The sequence below is a fragment of the Carex rostrata genome, chromosome 9 (assembly GCF_964058835.1).
Source record: "Carex rostrata chromosome 9, lpCarRost1.2, whole genome shotgun sequence".
NCBI classification, from domain to species: Eukaryota; Viridiplantae; Streptophyta; class Magnoliopsida; order Poales; family Cyperaceae; genus Carex; species Carex rostrata.
In genome coordinates, this window is record NC_135926.1 from 8114419 (window position 1) to 8129370 (window position 14952).

General features: G+C 36.4%; 2 protein-coding genes across 2 annotated transcripts in view; both read right to left on the reverse strand.

The window, feature by feature from the left end:
- LOC144559903 (wax ester synthase/diacylglycerol acyltransferase 11-like) overlaps nucleotides 1-14952 on the reverse strand; it is a 40407-nt gene that overhangs the window by 9416 nt on the left and 16039 nt on the right. The window lies entirely within an intron of this gene.
- On the reverse strand, nucleotides 725-3750 carry LOC144560001 (uncharacterized). Its single transcript, XM_078309166.1, has 2 exons — nucleotides 3565-3750; nucleotides 725-2646 (listed from the first exon to the last, which is right to left on the reverse strand). Exon 2 carries the CDS (start codon nucleotides 2621-2623, stop codon nucleotides 1046-1048), a length of 1578 nt encoding a protein of 525 aa, XP_078165292.1. The 5' UTR covers nucleotides 2624-2646; nucleotides 3565-3750; the 3' UTR covers nucleotides 725-1045.

The following is a 14952-nucleotide window of genomic DNA, read 5'->3' on the forward strand; positions in this document are numbered from 1 at the left end:
ACTGATATTCGTTTTCCTCAAAAAAAAAAAAAAAAAATACTGATTTGCACTTACAGGTTTGAATATCCAGAAGTTGACCCGACTCTATCCAAACATAAACAACTTGAAACCCAAGTCGGCCCAAATAATATAGAAATCGAAACTTAACCCAACCTGTACCTGAATGATCCGAATTTGAAATGACTCGAACTGATCATGACCAGAACTCGAAATAACCGCAACCTAAAATGATCCGAATCAGCTCAACAGGATCCTAACTCAACTTCAATCCAGCTCGAAATCTGACCCAACCAAACCGAAACCTGACAGTTATCTAAAGCCTAATAATGCTCACCCGAAATTTATCCAACCTAGCTTCTCTTTTCACGTGATTCATGCAATAAAAAGCGTAAATTACATGTTTTATTTTTATAACCTATAGAAGTCTTGTAGATGTGCTGCTGTGCTAGAAATGTGAAATTGAGAACACCAGTGATTGTTTATTAGGTTCCTTATTTTCTAAGTTGTATGGATTGAAGTACTTGTTAGCTGCATCTCCTTTTATTATGATTGAAATATATTGTTCTTGATGATCAGAAGTTTTTAATATCTTATAATCCTTTCTAGTTTAATTGAGTTCTTTTAGTATTGTTGTTTTCAATAATTCTGCTGCACGTTGATTAGTTACTGTACTAGACCTGACAGGAACCACTCGTTACTTATCAGTATTTTCATTCAGTGCCAGCTATCTTAAATTACGCTAAGGTACTAAATCAGTGGCTTGTACTAATTCCCTTTTTTTTTTTGAAAACTTGGTAGTAGCTATTAATTCTCAGCGGTGGATCATCTCTATTATATAATTTATTAATATCCTCACTGTTGATCATAAAGGTTACCCTTAATTGTTGCACTGCTAGATCTAGCTTTAATTGAATAAAAATTATATCTTACTCACAAAAAAAAAAAAATGTGCAACACCAATCAATCGAGAAGCTAAGCTCATAATTTCAGCCGACATACCCAAAATCTTGCAAAATTTGCATGCCACAAAATTGTGTATAATTCACTAATCGCACACAATTATAGAACAAAGTGCCTTATCAGCTGCACCACTAACCGTTGCATCTTGCTTCTGAGCATCCAACAAGTAGGTTAAGGCATCCTCTGTTATAACCTCACCTGGAATAAGCAACGGAATACCTGGTGGATATGTGCAAATTAATTCACCACATATCTCACCAATGCTATCTGCTATGCTCACTGTCCTCTTCTTAGCAAAGAATGCATCTCTAGGAGTCAATTCCATTTGTTTACTCTCAAATGGTTCAAATGAACCATCTCTTTCATTAAATATTATCTTAGAGTTCTCATGAAAGAATTTATCCGACAAATGCTTTAACCCTAGAACAAGCCTTTCTACATCCATACGCCGGGTCCCTACGTTAAAAGCAAAGGTCAAAGACCAGGTTCCGACAAGCTCTGGAACTATCTTATAGTATTCGTATAATATATTGTCTGAATCATGACCCAATAACCCAAGACTTAAGGTCCCAACGGTGATACGCAAAGGATCCATTTTGCAGAAATTTAACCCAAAAGCAGATAAATCCAGCAAAGTAATACCCGGTATTTCTCGAATTAGTTTTCTAGCCTCTGAAGCCAAATCCAAGGTTTGGTCAAATATATGCATGTCATCACCTAACTGAGCCCTAGCAGCATCTAAAGAGGCAAGAAGGAGATAACTAGGGCTTGAGCTTTGGAGCAATTGAAGACATCTGCTAACCCGAACCGGATCAACTAAATCACCTGATAAATGAAGCATCGAAGATTGGGTCAAGGAAGAAAGAACCTTATGTGTGGATTGCACTGTTAAATCAGCACCTTGTTCTAAAGCTGATCTCGGAAAAGCCTTGTTAAACCGAAAGTGGGCCCCGTGAGCCTCATCAGCAATTACCGGGATACCCAAACTGTGGCTTATCCTCACAATTTCTTCCAAATTACTACAGATGCCATGATATGTAGGAGTGGTCACTAAAACAGCTCCTACTTTATGTCCTTCTCTCTCTACTTCTTGTACTGCCCTTTGTACCTCTGACGCACTGACCCCACCATCAATATCCCAATCAGAGTTATAAATTGGCATGATATATTTTGGTATTGCGCCAGTGAGCACCATACCGGAGGTGGCTGACAGGTGTGAGTTTCGAGGTAGGATAAGAGTATCGCCTGGGTTACATGTAGCCATTATAGCTGCATGGACCCCACAGGTGCTCCCATTCACGAGAAACCAAGTGTTGCTGGCCCCAAAAAGCTGAGAAGCCAGATTCTGTGCCTCTAGTATCCGTCCTTGAGGTGAGAAGAGGTCATCCAGCTCTGGCAATTCAGGTAGGTCATGGACAAATGGACGCGAACCAATAAGAGACAAAAGGGAAGGTGGTGCTGCCTTACCACGGTTGTGGCCGGGAAAGTGGAAGCATGTGACTTGTTCAGTGGCAGTAGTTTTTAGAGCTTCAACTAATGGGATATCTATGGATTGGTTGGATATTGGTAGACAATCCAAGCGGGTTCGGTCCGGCTTTGTAATCTGATGTGGTTTTGAAGAAGCAATGCACAATGGCTTTGTAGTAGGGTAGACAAATTTCATTCTATGAGATACTAAGTACCAATCTGGATATTTTTTGTGTTACAGGAAATAAACAAATAATTATTTACTGTACCACATTACATATATGGTGGTTCATCATGGTACAAAATTGAAGGTTTACCGAGTATCCCTCATGGCTCATGACTCCCTCTTTTGATATACCCTTTAAAAACCTTAAAATTATGTAATTTAGATAAGGAACTCTTGCCTTTCTTCCCTTTAAACTAATATCATACTTACCCTTCTAAATTTGCAAAAATGAAAAAGAAACCATAACTTTTCTTCACTATGTCAATCTGTCAAACACCTTATGAGCATCAAAAAATAAAGAATTAAACACCTTATTAGCATCAAAAAAAGAAAGTTATAAGTCCCTATGCTTATTCCTTTTGCATAAAAACAAATAATTACCAATATATTAGCTAATATATTGGTAATTATTTACAGTTTCTTCTTAAGATACTAAATACCTATATAAAACATGATATAGAATTTTTTCAATTTTTTGCATAAAAACAAATAATTTCAAGTTTTGAGGGGCAAATTGCTTCTCCACAGCCAAAGAGAACATTGACTTCAATAGAATCATATTACCACAGTCAAAGAGAACTTTGATACTGATTTTTTTTGTTTCCATTTGAAATCTTTCTAACTAAAAAAAAACCAACAATTTCAACTTTTGAGGGGCAAATTGCTTCAATCGACAACTCTAAACCCTGTACCATATATCCCAATTCCTAAACCTTCTATCATAAGCCCTAAATCAATGATTTTTTTAGCAACATTACCAAAGAAAAAAATCTAAAGCAACGAAAAAGTCAAATAAATCAGTTTATCGCAAACCCTATATCACAAAACCTAAATCAATTAATTTTTGGCAACATCATCAAACAAAAATCTAAAGCAACGAAAAAGTAAAAGAAATCAGTTTGAAATGTTACCTGGAGAAGGAGAAGAAGATATCACAGAAGAGACGCGGACTCGGCAGTTGATCTCAATCGGAGAGCAGAGGTAGAGTTGGTCCAATTTGGGAGAGGAGAAGAGGATCGCATATGAATGAGAGAGAGATGGCGGAAGAGAGGAGAGGCCGAAAGGAAGGTGGAGCCGTGGAGGCGGACCGCTGAAGAGGCGAATTTGTGAACTTTCGAGAGAAATGAAGATTTAGAGAATATTAGCAAACAGATCTGACCGTCGGATGGAAATGAGACAGGTCTAACCATTAGTTATGGATCATACGAAGGAGAGACAGGAGGGTACTGTAGAGCTGCATAAACCGACTCCATCCAAGATTAGATTATACTAGCATATGCGCGTGCGTACTGAACGGTCTTGCGTGGGTGTGAGGGAATACTCATTACTGAATCATTATAAACCGGTGGAATAAACTATCATGTTATGCATAGCATAGAGCCCCTCCGTGCAACGCTTTGAATTTTGACTTTTCGAAATTCTAACGGTCGATCCGAACTGTTCATCTTGTTCTTCATATTAATATATGTTTGGGAACCAAAATTTATATTTTTTGGAATTTTTTTACTATTTCATTAGATTTATTGAAAATCGCTGTTTTCAGCAAATCTTGACCATAAAAAAACAGCGATTTTCAATAAATCTAAAGAAATAGTAAAAAAATTTCAAAAAATGTAAAATTTGGTCCCCAAACACATATTAATATAGAGAACAAGATGAACGGTTCGGATCGACCGTTAGGATTTTGAAAAGTCAAAATCCAAGGCGTTGCATGGAGGGGCTCTATGCTATGCATAGCATGCTAGCATATTTCATAAACCGGTAGTGTATTGAAAACGGGTCGGATCAGGCGCGTATAGGTCAAACCAGCACGGGTACAGATTGTTCTTTTTCGTTGCTTTAGATTTTTTTTCTTTGGTAATGTTGCTTTAGATTATAAATAGACATATTTGTGCACCCAGGTCAAACCAGCACGGGTGGGAGCTCGGATAGAGTAGCATGGGTTTATTTTCAAAAATCCTACCCGGCTCGGCTCAACCCACCGGTAGCATGGGTTCGCGGGTTGCTCGGTCCGGTCCTGTCCGGACTGTTTTTTTTCTTTTTAAACCAATAAAATATAAATCAAAATTTATTTGACATAATTGCATATTTGAACTCAATAATTTTTGTTATAATAAAATAAAAATAAAAATTACGAATTATTTTAAAACAAAATTACAAATTTTGGAAATAAAACCGTTTTTTTTTTATTTGAATTTTTTGGGGGTCCGGGCAGGTACGGGCGGGTAGGCGGGTACGGTCCGAGCGGGTACGGGTTTGGCACGGTTCGGATTATCATGGATTTTTTTTTCCAAAAAACCGGTCCCAGTTTGTTTTAACCCTTACTTGAGTTACCTATGTACCCGTTCCAAACTCGGCCACGGGTACAATCCGGTCCAGATCCGACCTGGACGGGTTATTTCAATACACTATAAACCGGTCGGTTCTCGGTATAGTCATTTTTTTTAAAATCTAAACTGAACCTAACCATTTAAACCGATGTAATTCAAAATTTCAACCAAATCGAACCATTTAAACCGGAATTTTTCGATTTAGTTAAAAACCAAATAAATTGAACCATTTGAACACCCCTAGCTGAAGGACAACCAGAGGATCCAATGACTGAATTGCCGAAAAAATTGAATCCAGCGAAAATTTTGAAATCCAATCAATATGATCTGCATAATTTTTGAAGTACATCTAATAGTCTGAAATACAAAGTAAAAATAACCTTTTGGAATTTACTGCATGATAGCCCACACACACACATACAGAGGCATTGCGTTCTTGTATTCATTTCTTGTCTGTTTTGTTTCCAATTGTAATCTTCAATTATACCAAAGCCGCCACAAAGTCTGTTTTGTAATCCCTTGGGAAAAAAAAAATTCATTTCATTGCGTCCATGTGTTCTGACTAATTAACATTGATCAAGAGAGAAGGAAAATGGTAGCAGTACAAAGTTGTATGGGCTATGGTGCCCACGTACTATTGCAGAGCCACATTTAATCAGAAGTAGGTAAGTGTGGACTAGTCCTGGAAGTAGGCAAGTGTCAACTAGTTCTGAATTTTCAAAACTAAGTATATGTCTATTTATAATCAAGTTGTTGTGTACCTTTTAAAAAGAATTATCTATCCTTGAACAGTCTTCGGTCTATATTGGAATTATTTATAAATAACTTTATTGATATGTTAATTCACAACCGCTAGTTATATCTGTACAAAAATTTACCTATCTTATAAAATTCTGGCTACGCCCCTAAGTGCACAACTTTACCACACATCAAATGCAATGCATGAGTACAGCGGTGAGAGCATGATGTAAGAAGAGCTGTACTCCGGTGCTAAGGCATATCTCAGTGCTATGTGCCTACACCGTGCCCGGAGACTTAATTGGCAGTAAATTTTTTTAATCAAAATTTCTATAAGTTAACAAATAATTTTACCTTTTTCTAGTAAAATCTTAATAATTTTCTCTATATAAGTTCAACATATGTCACAAAAATAGTAGTAGTACAATATATATTTTTAAGTTGCATTCATTACTTTTGACAACTTATCAAGCATCATTAAGCTCATATACTAATAGGCCTGCTAATGAGCGGTAACTCGCTCAAAATTCGGTCCGGCCCATTCATTTTTTCATTAAAATCCGACTCGGCTCGGCTCAACTTTGAAGAATAAAGCCCGACTCAGCTCGGTCCATTAGGCTCTTTAGGCTCGTTCCGAACTCGGCTCGGTCCATTGGACTCTTTAGGCTCGGTCCGAACTCGGCTCAAACTCGGCTCGAACTTGGCCTGAACTCAAAACTCGGCTCAAACTCAATTATATACACTTTTCAAACACAAAACTTGGCTCAAACTCGGCTCTTGTGAAGTATATGTTTTTTTTTGTGGCTTTTGAAATTGAAATTTCGTATAATATTATTTCTTTGTAAATGTTTAAATCTTTTGGACTCTTTTCAAACATAAATTTCACAAACTTTCTTTTCATGCATAACTGCAGCAAAATTAATTGAGTTTTAAATGAAACAAGAGGTAGATTTAAAGAAAAATAATTTCCAGCCCAAGGTAACCAATTATGGGCCTAACGATTTGCAACGAGTCGAATTCAAGTGAGCTAATTTAAATTCTGGTTTGATTTGATTACAAGTTAAAAACCGAGTTAAGCTTGAACTGAAAATTAACCGAGTTATCGAACTCGAGCTATTCTGAATCAATCAAACTTTACATTGTAATTTGTCCATTAAAGGCACGCGCATATAAAAAAAAAGAGAGAAAATAATTGACCAGAAAAGAAACATCCAAACTCTCAGAGTCTCAGTCTACTGCAAAATTTCTCAAAATATTTTAACATATAAAAAAAAGCATATCACACCTTCTCCAGATTAGAAAAAAAGAACTCAGTTTCTGTTGCTTGTCTGGCTAGAGATCTTATGACCTTAGCGGTTTGCTCTGTAGTCGTTGAATCGACTGTGGTCTGATTGAACTCCAATCTAAATTGTATGAATCAATACATTAGCAACAGAAGCATAGCATGCCATTTTATAATAAAAATCATACCACTTAGGTACAGGTGGAAACTGGAAAGTTATTTCCTTCTTTTCTTTACAAGTCGAGCACTTCTTGTGAAACTTCAAGGTTTTATGGGTTATAAGCAGCTCAAAGAGAGAGAGAGATGAGAGGAGAGGAGAGAGAGAGCACCTGAGAGAAGAGAGAAGATGGAAACTGGAGAGCGACGGAGCGAGAGATCAGATGGAAGCTGGAGATCCAAACAACTTCACCTCCTCAAGAGGTATCAGAATCTAAGGCCTTGAGACCCTGTTCAGTGCGTGCCTCTCTACTGCCACAAAATACAAATCTGTCAAACAAATCATAAATTCAATTATTAATATAAATGATTTGGTGAACTAATTAGATATTTATTTTTCAAAGAGTAATAGTGTCATTGCAAAAACCGTACCAGTAAACAAAGACTACTAGAAAATTCAACAACTTCACAATTTTACTAAGTTCTTCACGCTGGTAAAGAACCGTATCAGTAACCTGTAACTGAAAGGGGTTCAGCCCACACGCCATTACAAGGCATAAACAAAGAGAACAATGGATAAAACACAACTTGGTTTGGTACATGGAAGTTCTGGCACTTCATTCAATGAGTATAAAATGAACTGAGAAATTGCATGTATTAAGAGCCACACAGTATTAACGAATTGTACCTTTGTAAAGAATGATTCAATAACTGCAACGACAGAAACTAGATCAAGCTGGAGCCCAATCTCTTCCTTTGCCTCTCTAATTGCCGTCTCCTTCTCATCCTTATCCCCTTCTTCTGCTTTTCCTCCTGGCAATGACACCTCGCCTGAATTTAACAATTCCAGTATTAGAAAATAGCAAGATAATCAATATAGAAAAACATGATTACTTCTATTTTTACTATTTTAACATACTAATTAACATACAAGTATGCTCTCTCTCTCACTCTTTCCATTACAAATGCAATTTCACTATTTTAACATGCATATTGGAAGAATAATAATGATGCTATTCAAGTGGCAGAGAATAAACATTCATATTAGAAGCATAATAATGATGCATATTAGAAGCATAATAATGATTCTATTCACTATTATACACATAAATACATTCATACTTCAAGAGGCATAGACGAAAATATGATGCTATTCATGTGGCAGAGAATAAACACACACAGACTGATCTGTACTAACTGGTAACATGCAATGGGTATATAAGAATGACTTCTACCTTGTATAAATGCCAAGACTAACCAATTTTGTTTCCTTAAAAAACCTTGTTTTTCATACAAGTACTTCATTCGGTAATCAACTTATACTTTCAGAATGAGCTTTCAGTGGACCAATCATGGAAACTAAGTACAAATTAAGTTAACTAGTGATAATGGATAGGTCAAATATCCATTCCTCAAGTAATAATGGATAGGTCAATCTCCATTACCAGTATCATGGATACCAGTACCAGTATCACAGAGAGATAGAATCGGACTGGTACTTGATACTCAGAGAGAGAGAGAGAGAGAGAGAGGAGAGGAGAGAAGAGGAGAGCGAGAGCGAGTGTAACAACTCAAAAATTTAAGCTTTTATTAATTAATAAAATTATACTTGTAAGGTTCTTTCATAAATAATTTAATAATTTATGTTCATTTAATATATCTTCAACGTGATTGATTAAATCATAGACTGAAATTTATATTTGTCATTTACTTGAAAATTAAGAGAATTTAATTAATTGCTTAAAATGAGCGGATTTTATTTTCTTTATTAGATCATTTAATTAAGGATGAAATGGTCTTGAGAAATTTTGTAAAGAAATATATATATATAACCGACGTGGCATTTAATTTTTATAAGCGGATTTAATGTATCCATCTATAACTGATCTAATCCTATTGAAAGGGCACAACCCCTAGCCGACCTATATCCTATTAAAAGGACAATATCTCTCTGCGGAGAGAAAAACAAACATAAGTATATAAAAGAAAAGTTAGCGTAAAATAAAAGAGAATTTTGTAATATGTCCAATTGGAATTTCCATCCTACGTCGCAGATGATCTTTTTGTATAATCTGACTTCAGTTTCGGAAACATCTCGCTATCAGATAACCAGACTTCTCTATAATCTGTGTTTCGTTTTGTATAGTTGATTTGGATATTGGTATTGCATATTGGATTATGATGGCATATTTAACGGGATAGCGGGTCTGAGGTTAGAATTTGATTTGTCCGATACACGAGGGCTGCTAGTCATAGTCGGGACCGATATGCGGGGAATGCTAGTCGCAGTCGGGTTCGATGGTTGAAAATGATATGACTTGTTTTACGGATAACCTAGACCAACGTGCTATCGCCGATGAAATATGCGTGCATAATTTGATGTGAATTTGTGTGGATTAATCCGGTCTATTTGAATGGTTGTTAAATTAAGCCAATTATAGAGAAGCGCGTCATTAAATAACCTGTTACTGAGTTTTGTAGTTGACTTCGTTTTGTTGTTTTGTTTTCATTTCTGTTGGCGACGTAGGTTGACAGGCCAAGGAAAAGTGTGAAGATGCTTATATAATCACCCTCCGGATGGTAAAAATCTGGGATGTGACAGCGAGAGAGCACCTGAGAAAAGAGCGAAGATCGAAACTGGAGAGCGACGGAGCAAGAGAGCAGATGGAGAGCGACGGAGTGAGAGAGCGAGAGCTCAGCTGTTCGACATAGAGAAGCGAAGGAACTAGGAAGGAATGGTTCGATTCAGTGGGTAGCTAGACTCGACTCGGATCAAATCGACTCGCTAAGGGAAACAGAGATTTATTTCGAGTTCAAGCCGAGTTCAGGCTAACCTCGAATTGAGCTCAGCTCAATTTGACCCATTCAAGAGTCCAGCTCAAAGCCCATGAGCCAGCCCGGCTCGTTTAGCAGGCCTATATACTAACTTAACTCACCAATATGCGATTATAAAATACAAATAAATGGGGGGAAAAGAATATAATTAGCTATTATTTGTCACACCCCAAACCAGGAATTATGGATTAAGGTGTGATCACCCTCGCCTTGTGCTTAATTAATCATTAAGCACGCAAGGCTAATCATAAATAATAAATCAAACAGCAGCGGAAGCAAAATAATATAAATATCAAGCATCAGTCACATAACAAATAAATAAACATACACATACATAACATATAATTCGATCCATCTCGGATCCAAATAACATCATCTATAGAAGGGGATACATGATCTATCGAGCATATATATATAACACAGGAAATATGGGACTCGTAAACCTAATCAAAAGCCTAACCCTAACTAGGTCAAGTGGTGTGGCCCTCTGGGATAGCTCCTGACATCTCCTGCTGCGGACCGCCAGAACCTGTACCTAAAACCCACGAAACAACTTGTGGGTGAGCGACGAATCGCCCAGTATGTGACCCAGAATTATCCCCTCAGGGATGCTCTACGGTCAAAGCACTTTTATTTATAAAATGAATACAATTAAAAAATGCACATGTGTGAACCTATATTAATATCTAATAGAATTTATAATACTTTTGAATGATGTAATGATGCGATTATTCTATTATGTCAACATGCAGAATAAACCCAAAATAAAATCAAGGTGTAATATCGGATATAAATCAAGTCGGAATCCAGTACTCCTTGCACTGTGTGCCCAAATATAATAATAATAATATGGATAAAGTAAATCACCCCGAGCTGTGCCAATAGGATCAAAAGATCCAAACAATATAATCCAAGGACTGTGATCAGAGTGCAATGATACACGTTGCCTAGTGACATCGAGCATTGCCCACAAGATAATAGCACACTAGCCGATGGTTATATCAAAATCCGGTGTGTGATCTCACCTAACGATTCATCACCCAAACATATCCAATATGAGAAATCATACAATGCAAGTCGTAAAAAGTTAATCTCTTCCCTCATGAGCAGGAGAGAACTCTACCGTCCGGCCAGACCAATAGGAATCAAGGGCTCGACCCCGTGCATCAAGGCTCGCCGACCTTATGCACTTGCACTTCATTCCTCAATACCCGCATTGGGGCTTGGGAACTTCCATTCTAGGCAAAGTAGCTCCTAATGTAGGGAAGGAATAAATTCCCGAATCGTATCGTGCCACGGAACTCGAGATCGGAACTGCTCACGTCAAATAGTAAAATGATCGAAAATGATACATAATCAAGTTTATACATATAATATAAATCCTAAAGCCATCCAAGGATCAAGTGACCCTCAGCTCAGTGGCTGTCGGGCCGTCCCATGCCAAGTGACACCAAGACGGAACGAAGTCACTCGACTCTGCTCAACTCTCACCAATGCATGCGTATGCACGTATTATAAAAATAATATATTGTCTTCCACGAGAAGGAGACAACTAATAACCTAATATTCTAATAATATATTTATAATATTATTTAATTATTCTACTCCTAAAATATAGTAAATTTAGGTTTTTCAGGGTTTATGCAATTCTACCTACAGTGCAGAAAGGATAAACATGCTCTAAAGTTTTAATGCAACTACTTAAAAGTAAAGTGCGGATGTCAGGTCAGATGGATCGACTGGTAAGAGTACGCCCACGAAAGAAAATAATTCAGATATCCCACACCTGAGGGGGCTGGAGTCTCTGTCGCTAAAAATCAGCGTGCTCCGCGTATGCTCCGAACTGTGGATCAGTTTGATCGGCCCATGAGTCGGACTCGTACGGAGTTGACTGATCTGTGATCACGTAATTTAAACTAATTAAAATCTACGCTAAATTATTCTAACCCTCGCCCCAGTTAATGTGTAAGTTAAATTCTCGATTATTTTGATTTTATAAATATTATCGATTCAGTCAGTCTGACTGATCCGATTAGTCAGATATTAATTATTGCTTTCATGCCATCGAGCTTAGCATTAATCTTAATTTATAAGTTCGTCAGATATTGATCATTCACTTTGATTTTAAGTTATCTTAATTTTAATTCGAAATAATTTATAGTTTTAATAATTTAATTTGAAGATATATTGCTTGTAAAAATTATAATATCGAAATATTCACAAAAATAATTATTCGCGAGCTACGGTAATTTTTAAACGTGTCTTATCCATTTATTATATCCTAATCACTTATCTATTTGATTTATTTTAACTTGTCTATAATTATTTTAATCGATCGAAATGTAGTTTTGAAAGTTAGTTTGTTATTAAAAATGTCTAATGTTACTATTTTTATAAAGTGCATAAATTTTATAGTCATTGCTAAACAAGTAGTATAATATGTTTTTAGTTATTTATAATTTAGATATGTAATTTGATTTGCAAAATTTTAGAAAATGATTGTTTACCTATTTTAAGTGTTTTCTAATTATTTCTAAGTCGAGCAATTCATCATTTTATAACTACTCTAATTCTACGTGTAATTAGTCGTTTCGAATCTAAGTCAAAAATATATATTTTTTGTTGCTAATTAATTGTTCTTTATTAATTTAACAACGAGTTTTCATATAAGTTCGAAAACATTTAAATGTTATAAACTTTAAAATTTGTTAATTATACTTTTATTTTATTATGTGTTGGATGTTTTAATTTGGTTTTATTCGATTGCTTAGTTTAAAACCTAAATTTTAAAGCCGCATTTTAATCCGACAAATTACGCATTTTGAAAAATCCAAATTCCATAATTTTAATTCAATTCTTTTGTATTTTCAAGTTGGGCCTAATTATTCACATGTACATATTTTAATCTTACGTTTCTATTATCACCTACTGTTTTACATATTTTAATCTTACGAATCTCAAAGAACAAATAATATCGGCTCCTGTACTATCTCCGAATAGGTACCGTACGTGTTGAATTAATCTTCGTTTCAATTTGCTTGAGTCAGGTAACTGCGAGGATTCTGATTCGTTCAATCAAAAGTTGAAACAAATAAAAGAGCGCCATCTCCCATCTGTCTCTTGTTAAACTCTAATTACAATTAGAACCAGAGAAATTATATTAATCTGATAAAATTGAAGCACTATAATTTTCGTTGGGAATCCCTTTTCGCTTGTCAGACAACTTAAACATGCAAAGTATACCCGAATTTAATTCCATACCCCTGAATAACAAAGTTTCTCGTATCAAAAGAATTGAACCTTAAAAAAAAAATTAAGTTCTTACAAAAAAGGAGTACCTTAACAGATCTTCGGAGGAGAGCTGGAAAAGTGGAGCAAGGACGCGAGGTGGCTGGAGTCGCGATTTAGGGTTAGGACACGAGGTGGCGTTGGGGAAGAAAACGCATGAGACTCATAATAAACTACTTACCAAAAAAAATATGGCAAAACGAGGTTGGTCCGGCTATACCAAATGCCACTTCTGTACCCAAGAGGAAACTCATAACCATTTTTTTCTGAAATGTAGATTTACTCAACAAATTTGGTATTAGATGGGTATTAGTCACCAATTTTACCAGAATTGGCATTCCATCAAGGATGTTCTTGCATTTTCATTTACATTACCGAATGGCCAACAACAATCATTTCTTATTGTATTCAGTGCTCTATGCTGGACTTTATGGAAAATTAGAAATGAAATATGTTTTCAACAATTAACACCAAAATCTTTTAAGACTACTATTTTACTCATTATCTCACTGGTTTCTTATTGGCTAGGTAACACTTTGAAGAAGTTCAAATCCTTTACAGCTCTATGGCTCCCGGGTGAGTTGGATGCAATTCCCCTACAGGCTCTGGCACCTGAACAGGACACACAACTGGACATATTCGCTGGGCAAGGCTCAGCCGTGGATCCACAGGAAGAAGATGGATAGTAATCCTTGATTTACATGAATTAGCTAGAGATTAAATAAAGGGGCTTTATTAATAGATCTATATTTTGGCTCTGTCAACCTTGTTTTTTACTACCTTTGGACTATGGCAGCATGTTGATGTCGATGGCTCTGTTAATTTGGTTTTGGATTAATTGTGACTCTTGGTTGTACTTGTTTCATTTTAATGGAACGGGCTTTTAGCCTTTTTTTCAAAAAAAAAAAAAACGCGTGAGACAGAGGAGAGGAGCGGGAGGAGGCGGGGTTAGAGTTTACTGGTGGTGCAGCGGTGAGGTGCGCGCTGAGAGAGGAGAGGAGAGGAAGGCGGTGCGGTGCGCGCTGAGAAGGGCGATCGTGAGAGAGGGAGAGAAAGAGCGTAGCACGTAGGGGGCTTTACTGGAGGGGTCCAGTTAAGTGATTCACTGCATTTGAAATTTTTCTGAAAATTTTCAGATCTGATCAATCTGATCTGCGCGAATTTTAAAGAAATCGAACGGTTTAAAAGTTTATTTCTCTACAGCCCAGGAAAAATCGATTTGAGCATAGCCACTCTCTTTCTACAATGAGAAAAATTATCTCTTTTCCTTTGCATTTTCATCCTCTTCTTTCTACAGCTTTTTATCGCTTCTCCTTTACTTGCCTTTTCTTGCCTTTTCATCCTTTACTTTCTACAGGATCTAGAGAGGGGTCAATTAATAAATATAGGAGTCAATATAAGTTGTTCATTTTAACTTCTTGTTTGGATGAATTATTAACTTCTTGGTAGACAAGAAAAAGGGACATTTTTGGTTGACGCGTGTTGTATATGAGTCAACATTTGAATAATTATCTATGCATGACCAATTAACCATGACAGACTGACTGACATATTACTTTCTAATGAAATGTGCAACTTCATATGCACACTTCCAACAATATATGCATATCGATCGTGCTTAACACAAAAAGCACATATAGCAAGCCCAGTTCAGATTCAGGCCAAGTTCT

Bases quoted from the DNA above. Each gene is read 5' to 3' on its own strand.
- LOC144560001 (XM_078309166.1), bottom strand. From the start codon at position 2,623: ATGAAATTTGTCTACCCTACTACAAAGCCATTGTGCATTGCTTCTTCA.